Here is a 24,258-nt window from a genome sequence, read left to right on the forward strand (position 1 = left end):
GGGGGGGGGGGGCACATGCCCCCTCATGCCTTCCCCAGGGGTGAGCACAGTGGAGAGGATCTGCTTCTTCCCCACACCCCCCCAGATAAGCCACCCCAACTCCATCCTACCCCAGGGTCACATTCACAGTCCTGGCTGGGTAATGCCATAGGGGAATCGATCTTCTCCCCCTACACTCCTTCCCTCCCCCATGCCCCTTCTCCCCCACAGATTTATCAGCAGGATGCTGCCCAGCTGCATTCCTATAAATCAGCTATCAGACCAGTATCAGCTGATATGGCTGGTTAACAAATCAGCTATGGGTATCAGCCAAGGAAATATTTAATCGGTGCACCCCAATATTGTTTCTTGTCTAGAATACCCAAGAAAAAAAAATCTATGTCACCCCAACAGAATACATAATTATTGGCCTGTCTGTTTAATAAGGACTTCTCAACACTACCAAGAGAGACTAAAAGTAACAAAAGCATTTTTCTTCAGGACTTCCTATTTTCTCAGATGATTCTTGCACCATAATTCTTATAGCAGCATAATTTTTGCATCCTGCCATAACACACTTGTATATAAAAAATGAAACACTGTTATAATCACAGCATTTTACCACATCTCTTTTTCCATTCAAAAGTAGTACATTAAAAAAAATATTAAAATTCAGGGTTTAAAAATGGAACAGGTCAATCCTAAAAAAATTATTTATCACAGTATTTCTTAATCTAGTATGAAGAACTAAAGAACAGAGTGCACTTAAAAGCATCCTATATTTTTAGGGAAACAATGAAGAAATTGAATTCTAAGATCAAATGGAAGCTAGCATTACATCTTCTTGAGTAATTTTGAAACTGTACCTGTCAATGGCTTGTAGATCATTGGCTGGGTTCCATGTTGGATCAAACAATATAACAACATTGGCTCCAACAAAATTGAGACCCAGACCTCCGGCCCTGGAAAAAAAAATCCTAAATAATCCAGCAAGAAAAGGAGTGAGATAGCAACATCTTCTTTTCAATTCAAATAGAATGATTCCTAACTATTTATTTAAGCAAAATTGTTTTGCATACTTACATAAAATATGCATATTTTTAAATATGTTTCCCCATCCCAAATTAGCGTGTCCCAGTTATCCACAAAGCTAAGCTGCCCAGAGTTCCACACTTCTGGAAAGGGCACCCATGCTGAAAACACCTTACGGGAGGCTCCAGACAAACTACAACCAAAACCAAAGTCCTCCACAGTGGCTCAGGCAGAGAAAGATGTCAGGATCTCAGCAGCTGGAAAGACGGAAGAAGGCTGCACCAAGACGAAGGTCTCCTGTCATCTAGGTCTCTCCCTTGCCACTGGGCTTACATCTCTACCTTGTCAAGATAATGTGGTCGCTGTTTCCACGCACCAGCTTCCTCACAGTAAACAAAGTAATGCATAGGATTCTACCACATGAAACAACACGCTTTCCTGTACCAACCTCCAAAAGCCCTGCAGCGATGGATGAGTGGTGACAGATACGAAACTACTGAATCTGGCAGTCTTGAGCCATGAATCTAAATGCATGTGGCAGCAGCCTGATGGTCATCTTGCACATGGGTTGAGACAGGGGTGCAATTTGGCAGTTGCTACTGTGACTGAGCAGTCCTATTCAGGATCCCCTCTGCTCACCCCACATGGGGAAAGGGCTAGAAAAGATGCATTAAAGCTAAACTGTCTTATCTGCTCCTGGCTGGATAATTGTGTCCAGAGGGTTCACTCTGAGGTTGAAAACATCACATGACAATGATTTTCACAACACGGTTTATTTGCAACTTGATGGATAACCAAGACAACAAACAATTGGAAAGAAGAACTGCCATTGTCTCCAGGTAATTAGTGAGATACAATATCAACACTGCCGCTCCGAGTAAGACAAGATGACTGGATGAGGGTCAGCTTCTGGAAGTGGAAACGAGCCCAGGACAAGAGCATCCATGGTGTCAGCTTCACTATCAAGAATCAGCTCATCAGTCAACTTACAGAGTTCCCTGTGGGTATTAACAAATGCCTTAGCCCAGTGGTTCTCAACCTATTTGCTTAAGTGGGCCACACTTGCATCTCTCAATGTGTTACATGGGCCACACCCACACAACTTACTTCCTGTGCATTCATTTAACTGGATGTCATGTGGGCCGCAGCAGTGTGCTAACTGGGCTGCATGTGGCCCACAGGCCACAGGTTGAGAACCACTGCCTTAGTCCCTCTGTCTTACGCTGAGCAACAACCAATACAATACCATCATTAGTGCATATGCCCCAATGCTTGATGCTGACGCTTATGTCAAATAACAGTTCTACTCCAGTCTTGACCATATACTAACACTCCCAATTAGGACAAGATCATTCTCCTTGGTGACTTCAATGCCAAAGTCAGATGTGACCTGGAATTCTAGAGTGGCACCATTGGGAAGGAAGGAGTAAGGAAAGTCAACTCCAGTGGCATCCTCCTTCTGAGCAAATGCGTGGAACAGGATCTTGTCATCACAAATACCATCTTCACACAGTGACAAATACAAGACCACACAGGGACACCCTCACTCTAAGCACTGGCGCTTCCTCGACTATGTTATTGTTAGAGCCTGTGAACGAATCGTATCATGCAAGCTATGTGAGGAGCTGATGACTCCTGGACAGATCAGCATCTTGTCAGATCCATTATGAACATCAAGCTTGCAGCAAAACACCAAAAGCAATGTGAAGGACTCTCAACACCAAATCTATTCAAGACCCAAAGGTTTGTAATGATTTCCAACAGTCTCCATGGAAAGCTCTCAGCCTTGCCCACAAATGAAGGCAACATTGTGGAACTCTGGAAGGCTTAAAACTACCATTCATATGGCCTATGCTGAATCCATTGACTATACCACCTGTCAACACCATGACTGATTTAATGAAAGCAATGCCAAGATCCAAGCCTTCCTTGACTAGAAGAGGAGGACTCATTCTGCTTGAAAAGATGATACCTCATCTTAGCAGGAGGAGATCATTAGGTCTTCAAACCTGAAGCTCAAAGGAGGATCCAGGAAATCAAAAAACAATGGTGGCAAAATAAAGCCAAAGAGATCCAGCTCTACGCTGACAAGCATGACATGCATAACTTTTCCTGGGCAATGAAGGCTAGCTGTTTCCATTATCTGTCATTATCTGGCCCACCTTCCCACAGTCCAACTTTCCTGCATTGCAGGATGGTGCAGAGATCCTCAAAGACAATAAATCTATGCAAGCTAGATGGAGAAAACACTTTGAGGCATTCCTGAACTGTGAGTCAACTGTGATGGATACCACCACTGAATCCATCCCCCAACTTCCTGAAAAGGAACCCCTTCCAACCCTCCTAGCCTTGAAGAAATCTGGTGTACCTTCAAAGAAATCAAGACCAACAAGCCTACTGGATCAGATGGGATACCTGCTGAAATCTACAAGGCTGGTGGCAAGGAACTGTTACTGAGACTCCACAAATTTATTCTACACATTTGGAACAACAAAGAGATCCATGGGGACCTGAGGAATGCCAGAAGCATGACTATCTTTGAGAAAGGAGATAAGTCTGTTTGTGGGAACTATCAAGGTATCACCCTCCTTTCCACAGCAGGGAAAATTCTTGCTCACATCACCCTAAACCATCTTTTACCTCTTGCTGAGGAAGTCCTTCTGGAATCTCAGTGTAGTTTCAGACCATCCCATAGGGCAACTGACATGACCTTTGTCTGCCAGGTCCAAAAAAAAGCATCAGGAACAGCATCAGGACTTATATATGGCCTTCATTAACTTCATTAAGTCCTCTAATTCCATCAATTGCTAAGCCTTCTGGAAAGTACTGGCCAGATATGGATGTTCAGAAAAGTCCATCGTGGTCCTGAAGCTTCTCCCTGCACCCTTCCTGACTGACACTATGATCCCCTTCCCCTGCTTAATCTGCTGTTCTGCTTTCTGCTTCCTGCCCTGTGCTCCCTACCCAATCTACTGCTGTTTTTTGCTCCCTGCATTAACTGCCCCTGCTGCCTGACCCCTCCCTAATGTTACATCACACATAGAGGATGCCTGTGCCACTTGAGTACTTTTGACCTTGACAAGCAGACTTCCCAGAGTTTTATAACCAGCCACTGCACCTTCAGCATAGTAAAAGTGCTACCTCTCTATTGCAGGGCTATCAAAGATATGGACTGCAGGCCAGATCTGGCCCACAGAGGCCTACCATCTGGTCTCCACTGGACCTACAAGCAGTATAAGGGCACACTGGATGGCCCTGCATGCCACAGGGGCCCTGCTTTGGTTGCTCTGGGATCATGCTGCACGCTCTGGAGCACATCCTCTCCATGCAGGATCCAGCACACATCCAAGGAGCAGCCAGAGCAGGTACTGTATAGCCCCAGAGTAGCCAAAGTAGGCACCACATGCAGTGCAGCCCTGGAGTGACTGCCACATGCAAAGCCTGCTCCAAGATATGCACTGGATCATGCATGGAGTGGACACATGCTGGAGCAGGCACTGCAGCCCCAGAGTGGCCGCTCCAGGACTATGTCACACATGGCGCTCACTCTGACCACTCTGGGATGCACACTAGAACACCGGTATGTGGCAGGGACGTACTGCAGCAGGTGCTGCATGCAGTGTCGTCCTGAAGTGGCCAATCAAGGACATGCACCATATGCGGCACCTGCTTCAGAACTTGTGCTGGATCAGACATACAGGGTCAGTGGTTGGGCCCAATCCAGCTACAGGCAACTCCCACACCACTCACCTGGCCCAGAAGGCCAGGTGACTTTGACACCCCTGATCTACTGCATTCTTGTCATAATCATAGCGTGAGTGAAGATTTGGTCCTCAGCACTCACTATCTCAACATATGTTCACTTAACTGCCCCTTCCCCCGTTGCTTCACTTCACTTATGACTATTTATATAGAGCAGTGGTGCTCAACCTCTAGCCTGTGGAACAATGTCATTTGGACCACGCGGCTCCCCGTTGGTCCAGAAATTTGGGGTTGGGGCAGGGGTGGCAGAATTAATTGATGTTTCCTGCTGCCAGATTTCAGACCTATGAAGAGTTCTGTGGGCTGAATAACATAACCCTACCCTCATATATGGGGTTGCTTCAGTCTAGTTCCATGCATGTAGTCAGGCCACTGTGCAGTAACATCCGGGCATGCTAGATTGGACCAGTGTGCAGCCACATTCTGGTGCAAAGTAGGGCTGGCATGTAGCCACACAGGCATAGTCAGGATCGGGCTGTTGCATGGCCAGATCCAGCACATGGGTTGGGCTGGCAAATGGAGTTGCACCCACAGACAGATCCCCCTGCACTGATCCTGTGGGGGATCCAACCTGCTGACTAACCCTGTGCCTGTCATTCAGCCCAGGGGAATGGAAGGTTGGGCACCACTGTACTGGAGTGCTAGCACTCTAGTCCTGACACAGCCAGACTGCTTTTGAAAGCTGTAATTTTATGTAAAGGGAACTTACACCAAATATTTCCTTAATCATGTGTGATGAGTTTTAAGAGTAAAATACACGACTTCTACCAAAATCGCATACAGTTTATAAGGCATGTGAAAGCTGTTCTTAGTGAATGTACAGCTGTCAGAAGCATTTTTGGCAATACAAAAAAGTATTAGTGTAGCAGGGCTCTTTTTGAGAAAATAATTGCAAGAGGGCTAGGTTAAGTACAGAAAGGAAATGACTAATAAGAAAAAAAACCCCAACTACTTGTTCATGATGCTGTCCTTTAAGTGAATATGAATGTTTGTGAGAGGATGGAGTTGCAAGGTTTGGTGTAAGGAAGTCCTATTTACTCAATTCCAAAATGAGCCCCCCTCCCCAACATGGGGAGGGAAAAAAACCCTGATCTTGGAATTGAGTATGAAGTGGTGGGGTGGTAGGGTGGCAGTCCACTGCTGCAGCTCTCGCTCCAGCCCCAACCCCTACCACCAATGTCCCCCCTACAACACTCCTGGCAGCCTGGGGCCCTGCCCCTTCCCCAGCTGCTTTCCCTTGCTCTGGAGCTAATAGACTCCATCCTTATTTCAACATGTGCTTGGTCTTTCCCAGCCCAGCCAAGGAGCACCAGCAATAGCAGGAACCTGCAGGGGGGTGGTGACAGGAGAAAGTGGGAGTGGAGGGGATGGGGTTGTAGAAGGGGACAGGCACAGGGGCAGCAAGTGATGAAGGGGAATCAGGCATCAGGGGACAAGGTGTCAGGGGTTAAATCTGCTTGACACCACCCCACCTCCCTACTGTCCTGTCCATCCGCCATTGCTTTCCCCACTGCAGCAGCTGGGGAAGAGGTAAATTGAAGATGACCCCCTACCAATTAGATTCTATACATGGAAAATTATACATTTAAAATTTTTCATGTATGGCATCTAATTATTAGGGGGTCGTCTAAAATTCATGGTCATCTTGGATTTGGGTGAATATGTACTTTTATAATTGGGACTAGGGGGAGAGGGAAATGAATTAATGGCACCTTCCAGAAAACCTTTAAGTGGCTCCAAAATGCTGTTTAGGCAAGAAAGACCTCAACCTGGCAAAAACTTTAAGCATACAGTAGACTCCCGATTTACGCGAGTATTGCGTTCCAGGGGAATTTCGTGTACGTTGAATTCGTGCAAGTCAGGACGACTTTCCCCATAGGAAATAATAGAACAGTGAGGGCTTGCGTACCCCAGACATACTGTAGTCATAGCTTTTTTTCCACCTTTTCTTGGCGGAATCGTCTTTAGGAGGCGCGTCTAGCGTCTCACCTATGCACCTTGAGATGCCGCTACCACAATGGCAGCACAGCTCCACTTGATTCTGCCTGCAAGTCTTGTGAAGTGTTCCCGTATATATGTGAATCTTGCGAGCGTTTGCATATGTATGCGAATGGCGTGCATCAAGGGGCATTTTCCAGTCTGGACCCTAATAAAAAAAAAAATCGTGTAAACACGCTTAAGTGGGAATCGCGTGAATCAGGGGTCTACTGTATGCTTAACTTGAAACAACGAAGTCAGCAAAATTACTCCATTGCTTAAAATCTGGCATGTGCTTAAATTTACTTTACTGGACTATAGCCAAATTGAGAACAAACAAACATTGCTAAGTTGCAGGAATTGCAATTCCTGGAAATCTTTTTGGCACAAGTTTAGCCACAATCCTCCAAACACCTCCACAAAAAGATGAAAGTTTCTGGGTAAGCATCTGCAAGCAAATTACTATTATTCAGCGTATGTTAAAATAACACTTGAGAGATTGTTGTAGGTGGGCTTTGACTTTAAACATAACATTTTCTCACTGAGATATCCCAAAGCTGGAGAAGTTTATTCAGTTTATTTAAAAAGCTGCATCTCTTGAATGGTTTACTTTGGATTCTCTTAAGCTAGTTTAAACATGGTGGGAAAAGGTAGAATTACGGGGAAGTGAATGAATGGAGAGGGGGAAAAAAAAGGGCATGGCAGGGCCCCACCACCTTTTGGTCTTCATGGAATCCTTCTCAGTGTAAATAAAGTTGTGGCCTTTTTCTTCCAGCTGTGGCGTGGTGTTGGGTTAATTAAATCTGGAAAGGGAAAGGATGTGAGAACCTGCCAATGTTAACGGAGGTTTCCGGAGGATGAGCGTTCTGGAAGTTTGAAATATTGAATAAAAATCTTTGTGTTTTTTTTTTTTAAGAATACTCTACTGTATTTTGGAATTTGGGTACATTTCTTATTAGAGAGGATGGAATTCAGTTTTCGCTCTTTACCAAACCCTACAGTCAGACCAAAACATAATTCAACATATTTCCACATGGTTTCTGAGAAAAAAAAATCCAAATATTTGAACTTGAAATACACCTCAGATTTAGTTAGTAAAAATAACACGGATTGAATAGGAGAATAAACCAAACATGATACTTGCATTGAAAAAGTAAAACTCTATAAAGTATTATAAAATTATTGGGTATGGTACGATATTTCAGGTGTATTAAGGTAAAAAAAACAAGGCCCTTAATGGCTCCTCTGTAAAAAAGGTGAACTCTGAAATCAATTTATGTAATGTTAACTAAAATGTTATTTTATATTAATTACTGTGTTATTTTAAGCAGTTAACATGCAAGTCCTACTAAACTGGTAGAGAATGAGTATGCTTCTAATGTTTTAGTCCTACATTCTCTGCTATTAAAGGATTTTACAACTTTTTATTTTTATTTATTTATTTTTTTAAACCAACCAATATTTTCAGGAGCTCATGGAAATGAAGGGCTGCACACTGGATCAGACCAATACTTTTGTAATGTGCCTGACCGCTTAATACCATGATCTTTAGAATCATAATGCGTCTGTAAGGAAGTTTCTATGCAGAGATGGCTGTGGCAATCCTAAGTTACACAAGATCTTGCAGAATTTCAAAGTAACAGAGCAGGTTCATGGGAAGTGCATGCATCAGTGCTGTCCAACTGGCAGCCTGCGGGCCGCAAGTCAGCCCAGGAGGTTAATCTGCAGTCCGTTCCCGTCACCACTCCTCCACCTCTGCAGTGGCTTTCTACTGTTGTCTCCAGGCTCCCACTCCCTCCTCCTGTTTTAACTACATGTCCCCACCCCTGGAGGCAGGGTAGGGTGGGGCAGCACTGTGTGCAGGGCTGAGGGAGTCTGTGGCCAAAGAACCCCATGCAGTGTACCAGCATGGTACAGCAGGAGAGTAAGCATACCCATCGCACAGTAGAGGGAGAGAACAAGGCATGGTGTGCAGAGTGCAGGGATGCTGGCACAATGCAGCATGTGGTGGGGGAACTTGCTGTGTAGCTTGATGGACACATGGCATGGCATGGCATGAGTCCATGGAGATAGTAGGGAGGTACTTGGTAGCATGCATCATGTGGCATGGCACATATGTGGTGGTGTGTGGCTGGGGGATTTAGCCCCTGGCCGCTCAGAAGTTGGAAAGCCCTGGCATGTACAATTACAGCACAAATCCTATAAGCCAATTTGATCTGAGCAAATCCCATTACTTCAAGGGCAAAACATCAGTATTTTCTTTCTTTCTTCCCTATCAGTTTCCCTTAGATTTTTATGGTAATATCTTTTACTGAATGAATGAGAAAGAACTGTACCAATGGAGTTACAAACTCTGAATGCTCTACCATCTGAATCTGTAATTCCAGCAAATCACAGCTTTGCTCTTCATAAGATTGACAAGTTGCCAGAGTTTCAAGTTTTCTAAGCATGGCAAACCACGTCTATAGCGTTAAAAGTTCTTCCAGCACTGTCAGCGCAGTTTTACTGTGCTATAAAACAGATATTTGACAAAAGGTTGAGATGTTCCAACAGACAGGTTACAGCTATTATGGGTATGTCTACAAGGCACAATACAGAGTCAAGGTATCAGCTCAAGTACCAGAAGTAATATAATCACATTGGGTGCAAACACATCTACTAACTTTCTGACAGTTAAGCCAACTTAATTTTTTTAAGTCGACTTAACTGTCAGAATGTGCACACATACGCGAGCAGAGTCAACTTAAATGCAGCACAAGATAATACACTTCCAAGGTGTATTATCATGGGTCGCATTAGTCTACGACAGGGGTGGGCAATTATTTCAGCTGAAGGGGCGCTTAATGAGTTTTGGTGAGCTGTCGAGGGCCGCAAGGGTAGCCCTGCCCCTTGACAGGTGCTCCACTCCCTGGTTGCCATCTTGGGATCCAAAAGTCCTGCCCCTAACCCCTGACCTTGCCACCTGCAGTCCCTCCCCTTGCTCCAGAAGTACGCCTTTGGGGGAGTTGCCATTTTGAAACTGGAAAAAAAAAAATCATGTACAAAAAAGAAAAAAGTCAAACTTGCACTATAACTTATTTACTTTTATTTTTAAAAATATTTTTGTCCTGATTTATGTGCGTTTGCATACTGTATCTAGAGCTGATTGCATAATAGTTCAAAATACAGTCTTATTCTTGTATATTGGGTGTGTTGGGTGTGGCTACGGTGAAGGCGGTGGGTGTGAAAGGGTGCAGGTTATGGCTGGGGTGGTGGGGTGGGAGTGTGTGTGTGTGTGGGAGGGTGTATGTGGTGGGAGGGAATCCTCAGAGTCCCTGGAGTGAGCGAGTCCCTAAAGCTGCAGGTGACGGCAGGGTGCAGGGCCAGCTCCACCTGGTGCCATAACACCCAGCTCCTGCCCAAGTCCCTGGTTGCACATGTTGGCAACTTGTGGGGCCAGCCCCACAGTGCTCCTGCCCAAGTCCCTGGCCGCACGTGGTGGCAGTGTGCAGGGCCAGCGCACAGCTCCTGCACTCCCACCTCAGTCCCCGGCTGCAAATGGTGGCAGCGTGTGAGGCCTGCCCCACCAGGCCCCACAGCTCACAGCTCCTGTGCTGCTGCAGTGTGCAGGGCCAGCCCAGCCTGGCCCCATAGTGCAACAGCTCCCCACACTCCTGCCACCCTTCTGCCAGCAGGAGCCCCTGTCCCAGCCCAGTGTGGCCTTTACCTGCATTTCTAGGTGTGCAGGCAGAGAGGGCTGGATAAAGCCACAGGGTCACAAGCAAAAGCCCCTGCCAGGCAGACGCTTCTTGTCTCTAGCACCCCCTACCTCAGGCTGGGGCAGATCAGGGCATGATGGGGTAGGAGGGTGGTTGCTTAGCAACCAGAGCCACAGCCCAAGGTCAGGGCTTACAGAGGTGCCCTGCAGGCTGGATGAAATTGCCTGGCAGGCTGGGTTTTGCCCACAGGTTGCATTTTGCCCAACCCTGGTCTAAGACTTAAAATACATACTGATGGCTGTCATGTGGCTTAACTTAAATCAACTTACATAAGTCAATTTAGTTAAGTCGCCTTATTTTAAATCAACTTAGACATGTGTACACACTCATTGTTGCAGCATTCTGCACAAGCTAAAATCAGCCTCGCTGAAAAAGCAGGAGACATCAAATTGAGCAGCACACTGTGCTACCATTGCTGTCCTACTTTTGGTTTCTGAGCTAGTTCAGGTATCTCTCCAGAGCAGCACGTTCTGCCATACAGGCCTATCCTTTTTGTGACTTCAGCCACACGTACGTCTTCAGCCACATATACTGTGAAAGCCTTCATTTACAGAAAGTGGATTCAGTAAATTTACAGTTTGCAGGGATCATCCCTGACAGTCTTGTGAAAAAGTCACGTTATCAACATGATTGTGTTCTAAAATAAATGTAAAGTTATAAGATCAGGTAGTTCTTAGTTTCCATATACAATTCTATTAGATGAAAAACATTTAAAAATTCCCATTTTTTTCAAAAAATCTTATAGACATTATGTTTCTAAAAATATTCATCTAAAGACAATGCAGAAAAAAATTCAAAACAGAAAGAACCTATTTCCCCACAACCTAAGAGAAACTTACAAGTCTAACAACAAATTATTATTGTTTGCTTTTAATTCCTTAATTTTATAGGTTGTTACTTCTTGTTTAAAAGTTGTACATAGACTGTCACAGTGGAATAAAATAACCAAATCAAAATCACTCTACCAAGAGGCCATCCACTGCTAAACGCATTTTTGCAGCCAAAGGAAAGTACAATCAGATTTAATGGAAATTAATGTTTCACTCCTTGAACGCTGGGACTTTGAAAAGACATGCAAGTTGACTGTATAGAGCAATAGGCTAAACAAATCTGCAAGAAACTATGAACAGAAGAATACTGACCCAATTCTGTCAACTTACTATGTGCTTAGAAATAAAGAAAGTACTGAAAAGTTTCATCAGACAGATGACTGCACAAAGGATTTTGGTGTGATGTGCCTGGAGTCTGATTTAGAGAAGACAAGACTCTCTTGAAGAATAGGACTGAAAGATAGCACCTTTAAATTTCCAAAAGATTACAAAAGACTATTTTAGCTTCCTCTATTGCTTTGTTTCTGTTTGCTTGACATATTCATTTTTATACAGTACGTACATTTCTAAATACTGTAGAATGCTGTATTTGTTTCTTAGGCACATATATTAGTCTGCTTATTATTGCATTGTATATGTTGGGGTCTTTTAACCAGTGAAATAAGAAACCTTAAATACACCTGAACCTAAAGAGACTCATCAGTGATTGAAGGGGTTGGACTGAAGCAATACTGTTAGGCACTGCCTGCTCACCACTGGCCCTTCTGAGAACCTTAAGAGAGAGGCAACTGTTGATAAAGAATTCACTTAAGCAGAAATAGAATCTATTTCATAAGACAGGATTTAAGAAGCAATGAGGATGAAGTAAAACTTAAAAGTATATAGGACAAATATGCCTGATAAAATATTATAAATAGAAAGCCTTTTGTAACAGTGCAGACACTAACTCTTAGATTAACTACTGTAGCAGTTTGTTTCCATATTTATTTTCTGTTTATCTACAAGGGCCAAAACCTGCTAATCTTTCTTTTTAAGAAGTCTCACCAAAGCTGGCAGCCAGATTCTTCAACTCCTGTTGGTTATACTCAGCAAATAAGTGTGTCACTAGCTATTGGATTCTCTCTACTCATATCCCAGTCCAGATGCACTTCAGAGCAGTATGAAGGCAGTTCAAATACATGCTAGCTGGCAACAGTCTCCAAGGAACTGGCTGACCACAGCTGTCTGACAACGAGAACTTATGATGGCATGGGGTCTTCCCCTTCTTGCTCCCAACACTCATGCTGTGTCAGAAAATGAGGAAAAGATAATATTGGCAACAGTTATACTGGCTGCATACTACATGGAGTCTTGTCCCAGCCAAAGAGTTAGGGCTAGTCTCTGCTCCTCTTCCATCAATGCCTGGCAGCAGTAGCTAGCCAAGGTAAGAGATAAAGGCTGTGTAACTAAGACAGAAAGCCAAGAATGGTCAGTTTACTATTTTCATTATTTTTGGCTCGATACCTACATCACACTGACCTATTCCAATGAGCTCACTATTGACCATAAATTAAATGCGTCAACCTTTCTGGTATACAACTTAATGAAAAAAAGGTTTGCAAGACATCTATAACTCGTTAGAGGTAAGTACTTTAAAGGGGTCATATTTCAATGAAGTTGGCTCATAAATTGCACAGATATAAAGGTGGATTTTTTTTCTGTAATAAAAGTATATTCAACAAGCTACACCCAAAATAAATTCCCATACAATTGCAGGTTTCGCACAAACAGTCATTTCTGAAAGTTTGCCTTTGGGTCTATAGCAGAACAGAAAAATAATTTAGTGTGCCACTAGATTACATCAGCAACTGTTTATCAATTTTCACTGTTTTGGCTAGATCGGGATTTAAAATTAACACTCACCAGTTTCAGTTCTCAGTGATCCTATAGAAGAAAAGAGTGGAGTAGTGTGCATAGAAAAAAAGCACTATAAGAGTAAGAGCCCTAAACTTAGCTGTATATAGTTGATGACTAATGTAAAAGCTGACTGTAATGCCATTATTCCTCTAAAAAAGAAAAAGGAAACAAGAAAAGCAAAACTTTACTTTTTTTCTAAATATCTAGTAAGGCCAGACAAAATAAAAATGAAATTTTCTTACATTGTAGAGACAAGGCAAATATTAATATCTTGCATGCTGTTGAACTCTCTTACTATCTTAACCCGGTCCTCCGATTTTGTATTTCCATCAAGTCTTCGGTAATCTAGCCCAGATGCCATACAGTATCGCTCCAGCACATCTAGCAACTGATAAAGAGATGGGAAGATCAGGCTATTATTAGTACCTTCTAAAGTAAACACAAAAGACAACTTTAGGAATCAGATTTCCTGAATATAACTTAAAGTAATCCATCAACCAATAATTATGAGAATGAGCATTTTTTCTACCTTTCCTCTGTATTGTCAGAAATACTTAGTGTTATATTGGTGCATATAAATGTGACTTCTCTAGTTTTACTTAAAGCAACAAAACCATTAAAGATCTTGAACTGTCATTTACATTATTTTTTTAAAAATAGAGACATTTTATAGAGGTAAACTAAACATTTAGTTAGATAATCCTGCATTATAGTTTGCATCATTTTACAAAGCACATCACTCCCAAGAATATGGCATATGGGGCTTATCTTTGTGTGTTGCCCCTAACATGACTCCTATAAGTACACACACGTACATACGCCTCCCTCCCAATCCCACCCCGAAGCTCTCTCTCCTCTTTTCTCCCTTAGCACAAATTAAACAATGCTTTCTACTCAAGCTACCTGGCACATCAGGGGCCATGGGCTGAAGCTCTAACGCCACTGATTTTCAAACTAGTGAAGTGGAAGTCACTCAACTACTCTGTGCTAATACAAACACCCTACTTCAATGTCATTTTGCAGTGCACTGGTTCTTATTCATACTATGCTAACTGACACGGTGTTAACTCAACCATAGATAGTCCAACAGGGTAATGTAGTAAAAAAAAAGTCCCAAGGAACAAAGAACACTACAATTGTTTTGTCCTTTCCACCAGCCTTGAGATAACATAAGGTTACAACATGTTTTCTTTACTACTGCACACTGTCCTTATCAACACCATTTCCCATACTATATGTGAGAAAGAAAATGTGGCTGACAGCTGTTGATGTCTCTAGAGTTTAGGCCTCAGGACTTATTGCTGAGGTCAATTATGATGTGAATCATATGGAGCTCACCTTGGTTGAAAAGGAGAAGAGAAGAACTTTATCCCTGTTTTTTCTGAAGTGATTTAAAAGCTGCTGAAGGACCTGGAAATGAACCACAGAGCAGCAATGAACTGACTTCATCCAAAATAACCTCATACATACTTATCTTTTCAAACATTTGCCTTAAATACGGCTCAAACTACAACTTCATGTTGCTGGTAAGGGGAAAGGAGGCATTCCAAAGCAAATATAGTAATGACTACAGTTATTCCTACGACCATCGTACGTATGACTGCAGTAAAGAAGATCCTAAAATACACACAGAGGCACAGCTTTCAGTAAGTTCCTTCTCTGATCGCATTATGAAAAGGTACTACCAAAAGTTAAATTCTGAAGGAGCTATTTGTTTTTTTTCTAGTTGCCCTTCAACTGATATGGTAGGCTACGAAACTGTACTATACACCACCTACCCACTGTACTAGTTTTTATATTTATTTTTAATTAGTGAGCACACACTCTGAAAAAGAGCTAACCTCATTTAAGTCTGCTGCACTACATCTGAGTTCAGAATTTCTTGGAACGTGTCTTCTTAAAATAATCAGAGAGATGTAGGCCCCTCCCTGCTTCCACTCTTCTATTGCTCTGTTTACAGTAGGCGCTGGCTTCCCAGACTCTGCACAGACCTTGAAATGCCAATAATCCGCCCACACACAATGTTCTTCTAGTGGGGAAGCAAATAATCCAGGGCCTTGTGTATAATAGTGATACTGTTATTTTCAAAAGAAGCATGTCCACATCTGGCAATGGCAGTTCCAGAGTACCGTGCAGAAGCAATACACAAAGGGGAAAAGAAGAATTTTCTGCACCATGTCTGTAGTTTTCTCCCACTGGGCAATAAATATTTAAACGATTTTATTTATTCAGTGATAAATACTTAAACCAGTAACCTACACAGATTTCACTAAAAGGCCAACCAATCTTTGACATTCAAAATAATAGAGGGATGTTTGTATTAATTTTACCGTTCTGGATAAAATCTTGAATACAAAATAGTAACACCATCCCAGTCAAAACCTTTTCTGTCCTGAATTCATTTCAACTGCACAGTGAAAAGAAAAGCAAAGAATCAGATAAATTTGAATCATTTCAGCATGAAACTCTAATTTACAAGTTGTAAAATGGATGAAAGAGGATTTGTTTTACTGGAGAAAAGGGATTTATCTTGTATTGGATGTCCTACATTTGCATTTCATAACCGCATCAAGAAAAAGGAAAGAAAAAAAACAGCCCTGCGCTTAAACAACAAAAGGAGTTTCACTCCTGTATTATCATCATAACTGAAGCAATAAATATGGCTAAAATAATTCCCTATAGGAAATTCTACAAACAAATCTACCCTGTTTGCTTAAATAAAATGGATCAATGTCATGCCCACTGGGATTTTAGGCATTCTGGAATAAAAACAGGGACTGTGACAAACCAAGGAAAGTAATGAATGGTTTTGTGCTAGAGAAATAAATTGTACATTCCCGTATTATCCTACAGGTAGGTTATTTGAGAGCTGGGGGGAAGGGAACTATAAAATACAGGCAAAAATATTTAAGAGAAAACATAATGTTACAATTAAAATAAGATTTCTCAGTATGGCATGCATGGATTTAAATTCACAATTCCCATCAGCATTATCAGAAGTTACACAGTGGGATCCTGTACACCATGCGGAAAGTTTATACTGTGTTGAAATGTTACCTCTTAGATTTAATCTAAAACTGTATATTTCTGTATGGCTCTCCATTCTGTGTTCAAAACTTCAGTTTCCTCCCATATATATGTCTTCACCCCAAACCAGAAATGGTTTTTATTTTTATTTACATGGTACTCCCTCAGATATACTCATTTTACTACTAAAATGAGACACCAGCAAAACAAATGTCTCAATCTGACACTTATTCCCCATGAGATTACTCAAATTTAAAACTGGAAATATTACACAGGCAATTTCAAAAGCTACATTTTATTTCAAACTCTGGGATTTTTAATGTGTTTTAAAATTTAGAAATGGATATTAGTCAGAATTTGAGGGAAACAGAAGGAGAAACCAGACTAGGTAAGATGTTGCCCCATATGATGGCCCATGTATGCTCAGAATACGTTATCTGCAAGCTTTGATTTTTCAAGGTAACGGAGTCAACTTTCCTCACACTTTACCTGTCATACCTCAACAACTAAGTGGAACTGGTTTCAACACTACAGCACATAAGCTGTGCACTAATTCTAAGAAGTTCGACTACACCAAATTTAAACAAACACTTTTGTAGAGATAATCAGCCACATTATTCTGAAGTTAGGCAGGAGGCAATTAGGGTGGTACCTTACAGAGCAGACTAATTTGTTTACAAAGGCACGAGATTTTGTAGGCTACAGCCTACTGCAACAGATAGTAAAACATACTTTTGTTTATGCCTACTGATAAAACAGTTTTATCCAGCGATATTCGTTTTGTGATGGAGGGTCTAGGCAAGACCTTCTAAACAAAGTACTCTCTTTAATGGGTCTGGAACTGGAGAGACGACTCAGTCTTCCTTTTTGCATGTAGGTCACTGTCTACTTTAGAAAAGCAGAGGAATAATACCTCTGACAGGTTGTAGCCAAAGAATGAAGGACCATGGCAGTGGTCACTATTCCAACCTTTGACTATACTACCAGACATAATGTAATAACAATAGCAAAAGCAGAAAGGATGAGTTACAAAATCTACAGCTTGTGAAGTGACTGTGAATACTTATATAAACTTCCATGTTTCAAGGGTGTACTTGGTAGCTGTGTTTGTCTGACGCAAGAAGACATACAAAAAACCAGAACTCTTAGTTCTTGGTAGCCATGTTGGTCTGAGACAAGAACACATACAAAAATGACATACAAAAGGAACAGCCTTCCATCTTCAGCTCCCTCTGTGCAAAAATGAAGTTTATTTCCTACCTATGGGGCCTTTTTACCATCTTGTACCATCTATACTTTTCCCAGAGCCTGATGAAGGGACTTTGAACCTGAAAACTTGCAGAAAAGGACAATTTTCTTGTAATTTCCCAGTTGGTCTAATAAAAAGGTATCATTATGGAACCAACAGTTCTAGTTTTTGTATATATACACTTCCCACACTAAGTGGAAGGAGGGCAAATAAACCTCTGGCAGTGAAAGAATTGTAAGTCTAAGCAAATGTAGCACTGTTACTGGCACGAGACTCCTTAGGGGGCAAAAAGCAATGGCTCTGCTTCCCTGGGTCTTGGACCTATGCTTGGCTGGGGGTTAAAGGTAGCAGAGCAGTTATATTCCCTCAGGTATCCAGGTTGTAGCCGTATTGGTCTAGAGGAAAAAGCATATCAGGGCTCATGGATAGAGGTGATCTTGTTTTAACAAAAATCTTGTTGGTCTAATAAAAGATAGCACCTCTGTCCATGAGCCCTGGTTACATTCCCTCTGCATTCCTGTAAAACAAGTTGGGTATTAGATATTCTGGCAAGGGATCATTTATAAAGTAATATGAACCCCACAATCTTCGCTGTTGCTGGATCTCCGAGTATGTTAATTTCCTACACAGCAATCATTCATGGTAATATTTTTTTTTAACTGCTTTAAATAAGTTTAGTTGAACCACCTGTTTCGAATAGTGCTAATTAGGTCTCGCTCACCAAAGCAAAAGTTCCCATACAGTGCATTTCAAAACTATTTTTTAGCTTTAGCAAATGAAATCTAAAAAAAAAAAAAAAAAAAGTATAGAAACTTCTATTAAAAGATCACATACCAGCAAGTCACTTCCACATCCTGTTACTACAAACAAAACTTTAATAGCTATATTTCTGCTTAGCTTTACAAAGCTTGGTTACATTTATTTCCCTGTAGATGTGTTAATTTTCCTTTTATTATTGATTTAAAGGTGTTTATAAAATGGCTTCAAAGCCTTAATTTTTGGTGTCTCCTCTCTGTGCATTTTTGGGCAGAGTAAAACACCTTTCCAAGAAGCCAGAGATATTCCGGATATATTTGCTCTCATAGTAAAAATGGATTAATAGTTTAGTTTTATAATTCTGTAGAGAATACAATATATACAGGGACATCAGAGAGTATTTTGATTAGTGAGAAACTTCACAATATTATCTGAAACAACCTGGTCAAAGTGAAATTAAATCTATTTGAAAATAAGGTATATTTCACATCAGGGGAATTATTATGGTTCAATACTAGTACTCTCCAAACCTGAGTCCCTCCCTCACAGAAATGAAACAAATCTACTGTCAATAGCACCAATTGTTGAAAATGCATGTCAAGATATGCAGATAGCCTGCCACCTTAACCAAAGCCAGTCTCCCTTTTCCACTGGGAAATGCTGTTCCACACAGAAATATAAAATACCAAATCTGAATTTCCTTAAGACAAACAGCTGTTGTGTTCCATTTAATCATAAATTTCATCTCATTGGTAATTAGGGGTGCACCGATAGAGATTTTTGCAGCCAATACCGATAGCTGATTTGTAAGGAGCTATACTGGCCAATACCGATCTGATTTCCGATACCCAGCCCAGCAGTGTGGAGAGCTGCCTCCAGCTGGTAAGTCTAGTGTGGTGGAAGGGGAGGAAGGGGCATGGGAAGTTGGGCAGATCAAGGCCCCCGTGGTGAGGGAGGGTGTGGGGCTAGGGCAGGGGATGGGATAAGTGCTGCCCAGCCGAGGCAGAGCAGGCTCAGCATGGAGCTGCAACTTGTCCAGAGGTGCGGGGGGCAGCTCCCACCCCTGTGTGACACTCAACTGGGAGCTGCTGGTCCAGTGGCTTGTCCAGCAGTCACCTGCTGCTGCTCCCGCCACTCATTGGGTGAGGGGGGGGCCCTCCAGATTTGTGCTGGGCAGTCTGGGGCCGGGGCTGTGCCAAGCGCTTCCGGGCAGGGTGTGGGGGCTGCAGCCTCCCTCACTGCAGAGACCTTGATCTACCCCCCTGCCCCCAAGCCCCTTCCCTCCCTACTCCCCTTCTACCACAGACTTACCAGCTGGAGGCAGCTCTCCACACTGTGGGGCTGTGCTCCTCACCACCTGTTATGTGCTGCGGCTGCACACATGCATGGGCCATTTATCGGCCAAATTATCAGCTTGATACGGCCAATTTGCGATATAGTAAATTTTCATAGTTTCATAGTAGGTAGGGTCAGAAGGGGCCTGAGCAGATCATCAAGTCCGACCCCCTGCCACGGGCAGGAAAGGATGCTGGGGTCAAACGACCCCGGCAAGGTGTCTATCTAGCCTCCTTTTAAAGACCCCCAGGGTAGGAGTGCGCACCACTTCCCTTGGAAGTTGGTTCCAGATCCTAGCCACCCTGACTGTGAAGTAGCGCCTCCTGATATCTAGCCTAAATCTACTCTCCATCAACTTATGGCCGTTATTCCTCATTACTACCGGTAGTGCTTGGGGGAACAGGACCTCTCCCATTGCTTGCTGGTCTTCCTTGGCCAGTTTATAGATGGCCACCAGGTACCCTCTCAGCCTTCTCTTGTGGAGGCTGAACAGGTTCAGGTCTTGTAGCGCCTGCCCTGCTGCCTCCTGATCATGCCAGTGGCCCTGCTCTGGACCCTCTCACTGTTGTCCACATCCCTCCTGAAGTGCAGTACCCAGAACTGGACACAGTACTCCAACTGCGGCCTGACCAATGTCATATACAGGGGTAAGACCACCTCCTTGGACCTGCTCGTGATTCATCTGTGGATGCATCACAAGGTGTGGTTAGCCTTCCTGACTGCATCCCCACATTGGCGGCCCATGTTCATCTTGGAGTCTATAATGACTCCAAGATGCTTTTCTGCCTCTGTGCTGGCGAGAAGGGAGTTCCCCAGCCTGTAGGTAAAGAGTTTCTCCCTGTTCTTCACTCACCCCAGCTGGCACCTGAACTCAGATCTCCCATGTGGTAGACAGAAACTCTACCACACAGCCACCAGCGATGGTAATTTTCTTTATAATCAGTGCTGATCTGATGTTGAAACAATAGAGGTGCACAGATACATTAGTAATTAAATATACCCTAAGGCTATATATTGCAACTATTCTTTTAAATTGGTTAAAATGAAAACTATTTTTAGCAGTGATGTGTCCGACTGGTAACACCAGAAATAACCAGGCATTCACAGAGCTGTCATCAAAGCATATTTTAGCAGAACTGCCTTGTATGGTAACAACCAAACAAAAGAAGACTTGTTCTACAAAGTGGACAAGCAAAGCAAAAACTAATATGAGATCACAGGTTCTCCTAGCTTTGTGCTTTTTTTCTTTAAATCAGTTGAAAAGGCTAGGGGGGGAAGGCGGGGGGAGAACTACCAAATTTCAGATGTCTGTTGTATTATGTAAGGGTTGATGGCAGTTTTACTGAGAGTTCAGCTTATGGGTTTGTATACGATGGTTTGGACAGGGGATGATCCTATGTCAGGCAGCGGGTCAGACTAGATGACCTCTTGAGGTCCCTTCCAGCACTGCCTCTCTCTGACTCCAAGGATAAGCTTGAATACTGCAGACGTCATTCCTCATTTTAATTCATTGTACACAATGACTACACAGAATTATTAATTACACTTCCTTTTAAAATGTTCTCCATCTACAAATGAAAAATATCATATTTTTTGGCAGACAGATCTCTGCATTAAAATAATTCTGCCCGATTAGAAAAATCCACATCCTAAAACATGTAAAATGTTCACATTAAATAATATCCCAGAGGATTTCTTTTCCTTTTGATGATGTTTGTAACACAGATGGACCATCTCCAATTAAAATATTATAGGATCATCGGAAAGTAGGGCTTGAAGGGACCTCATGAGGTCATTTTCCCATCAAGGCAGGATCACTCCTGACTAGATCATCTTAGCCAAGTGCCCATCTAGCTTGCTCTTGATCACTTCCAGATTCCACAACTTCTCTAGTAAGAGATAACTTCATGTAGGGGTGCCCCAGTAAAGATTTTTTTGACCAATACTGATAGCTAATGATTAACCAACTATATCAGCTGATGCCGATCTGATAACCGATATTCATTAACAGTTCGAGGCATTTTAAACTACTGACATAAATAAACCTTTTTCTTCATTTGTTTTGCATCACACACACCCCCCTCCTGCCTGCTCCAGCCCCCTGATTTGGTGCACTACTGTCTTCTCTGCTGCAGGCCCATGCACATTGCCCCCTTGTCCATGGCTCCTACCTGCAGCCCTGCTCCCTGCACAGCCCGTGCTGCTGTTCCAAGTTGGCAGGAGGGACAGACCCCTGCGTGGACAGAGGCACCAGGCACCTTTGGGGTCCCAGAGCACACTGCTGCCTCAACACCCATGGCCACCAGGGAGAAGCTACTTTTGCAAAGGTGCCCAGTAGTGTAAAATGTCCTTCGTGTGGCACCTTATCCTGCTCGTGCACAGCCCAGTGTCTCCACGACAGCCCCTGCACTCAGGCCTATGCTGCGTGCACGGCGTTGCCATGGCAGTGGTGGTAGCTTGTAATGGTACCTTTGTTGTCGAGTGTAGTGCCCTGTGACCACCCCCCAGTGCCCCCTTCCCCTGCCACTGCTCCCCAGGGCCTACACTTTGCCATGGGCTTGGGCCAGCAGCAGGGCGCAGGGACTGGACTATGCTCACCAGGGTGCTCCAGGCACACAGACCTAATCATTGGCTACAATGACCAAAAACAAGCTGATAACATTGTTTCTCCTTTCATTGATGCTGATCTGATAGCAAACTGATATATCAGCGCACCCCTATTTCATTGTGAAAACTTTATCATGTCTTTGTAATAAGTCTGATTAAGTAGGAAACTTTATATATTACTCTTGCCTTTTAAAAGACATTAGATTTTCTAGTAATACATAATATCCTTGGTTTACTAAAATTCTATTTTCAGCCCAATTACTTCCCTTTCAAATTAATGTTGTGAACCTCTTTTTCACAGATTATTCAATCAAATGACATCTTACCAAATGAATACAAAATACTGTTCATTATCATCATAGCATCCTATTCCATTGAATAAGCAGCTCAAACAGCAAGCATTTCCCTCACCCCAGTTACTACAAGTACCACTGTGTCCATCTTTGGTCATGATTGAGTCCTGTTTCAAACCTATAAGGGTAGCAGCAAACAGACCATTACACCCTTTTCTTCGCATGAGTAACGTACAAGAGGGGAGTCCCATAACCAACAGAAGGCTTGCCTTCAGCACACCCCCTATTATATATAGCTATTATATATGCAGAGAAAATGCTGAATCCCCACAGGGAACCACCAAGCCATGCAAATCTCTCATCAGACCTTCCTTTGCACCTGAAAAATCGGACTGGCACTGAATCAGTGTTTTTGCTGCCCCAAAGACAGAGTGCATGATAGAGTGCTAAGATAATGGCATGCTTCTAGTCTGTACTCTGCGCCTCCTGTTTTCCAAACTGTAAGGGCCGAAGTAGGAATGCTCTGCAAATCTGTGGCACCTGTCACAAAGGGATGAAGCCCTTTGGACACAGCAGAGAAGCTCAGCATAATTGTCAGGGACATTTATAAAAGCAGATGTCAGAGCTACTTGCCTACCACTCTTTCACTGTGATGGAAAATATTGGGGAATTAATATTCTATTCATTGGCTTAAAAAAAAAACAACTGGATGAATAGGAAGGTAGGACTTTTCAGAGCTTGAACACAGTCATCACCCCATGTCCCTATATCCTTCTACTGCCTGCCCCTTCCCTAGCATATCAGGTATAGGTTGGCTTCACTCCCAAGGACCTTTATGACCTATCCCCCACTACCACCTCTCATTCACACTAAGTCAAATACCATGCCATCCCTTTTTCACCTATATATCTTTGGCTGTCTTGTGTGCTAATCTTATTTTTTGTCTTCTGTACTGTTCTTGGTTCTTTGGGGAAAAAAAGATGTTTCCTTGCTGAAAAGAGGGGAAAATAGGATCAGAGTGACTATATTCCCTACATCATTTGGTTCAAATATATTTAAACTTCCCATCACTGCCCCCAGAAACAATTCTCCTTTTGTTTATCGTTGTACTCATCCTAATGAAACCAGATGTACAGGCAGTTAATATTGCAGACTACATTAATACAATCTAAATTGTTCATTAGCCTAGGATCTAAATAGAAGACTGACCGCATGATGAATCTGTCTAATTTATGAATTCTGGTGTTTCCAACTTGTGTGGATTTTTTTTTTCCCCTTTAGAGCGATAGGATTTCAGATGGGGCAGAAGTCATTCTTGTGATGACATAAGAAAACTCCAGCCACTGAGAGAATTTTAGCCTAGCCTGAATAAAAACTCCCTATTGACTGCCCCCTCCAGAAAATGGAGCAATTGGGTCAGCCTAAAGCTAATTAGGACTCTTCAAGAAATAAAGCTCTCACCCCACTCCTCAGCAGCCCAACACCAATTTTGCATGAGAGGAGGAATGAGTGGAAGAGTCCAGCAGCTCAAGACTACTCGGGGTCTGAGGAGGAGGTACCAAACTGTACGCAATGGCTACAGCTCCTCCTTCCTTCTTCCTGATGGACTATGAAATAAGAGAAGGGATTCTAAAAGCCCCCAGTGCAGTCCTAGCCTGGAAGAAGAGGCAGATCTTAGCACAGCTCTATTTTCAGACCTGCACAGGAAGGGTAGGAGAGAGAATAAAAAAATCCAAGAAGTGGAATTGATGTTGACT

At 42.8% G+C, this 24,258-nt stretch overlaps 1 protein-coding gene across 4 annotated transcripts in view; it reads right to left on the bottom strand.

The window, feature by feature from the left end:
- ERCC6L2 (ERCC excision repair 6 like 2) overlaps positions 1-24,258 on the bottom strand; it is a 124,298-nt gene that overhangs the window by 57,220 nt on the left and 42,820 nt on the right. For 3 of the 4 annotated variants that reach the window (XM_019517341.1, XM_019517342.1, XM_019517344.1), the window contains exons 11-13: positions 14,573-14,644; positions 13,477-13,622; positions 846-941 (exon numbers count right to left, since the gene is read on the bottom strand). The exons of the other annotated variant lie outside the window; for it this stretch is intronic. In XM_019517341.1, coding sequence (XP_019372886.1) covers positions 846-941; positions 13,477-13,622; positions 14,573-14,644 — 314 coding nt within the window. The remainder of the gene's footprint in view (positions 1-845; positions 942-13,476; positions 13,623-14,572; positions 14,645-24,258) is intronic. 4 annotated transcript variants of the gene reach the window in all.

Source organism: Gavialis gangeticus, unplaced genomic scaffold, assembly GCF_001723915.1.
Source record: "Gavialis gangeticus isolate Ggan-Ray unplaced genomic scaffold, GavGan_comp1, whole genome shotgun sequence".
NCBI lineage: Eukaryota > Metazoa > Chordata > Crocodylia > Gavialidae > Gavialis > Gavialis gangeticus.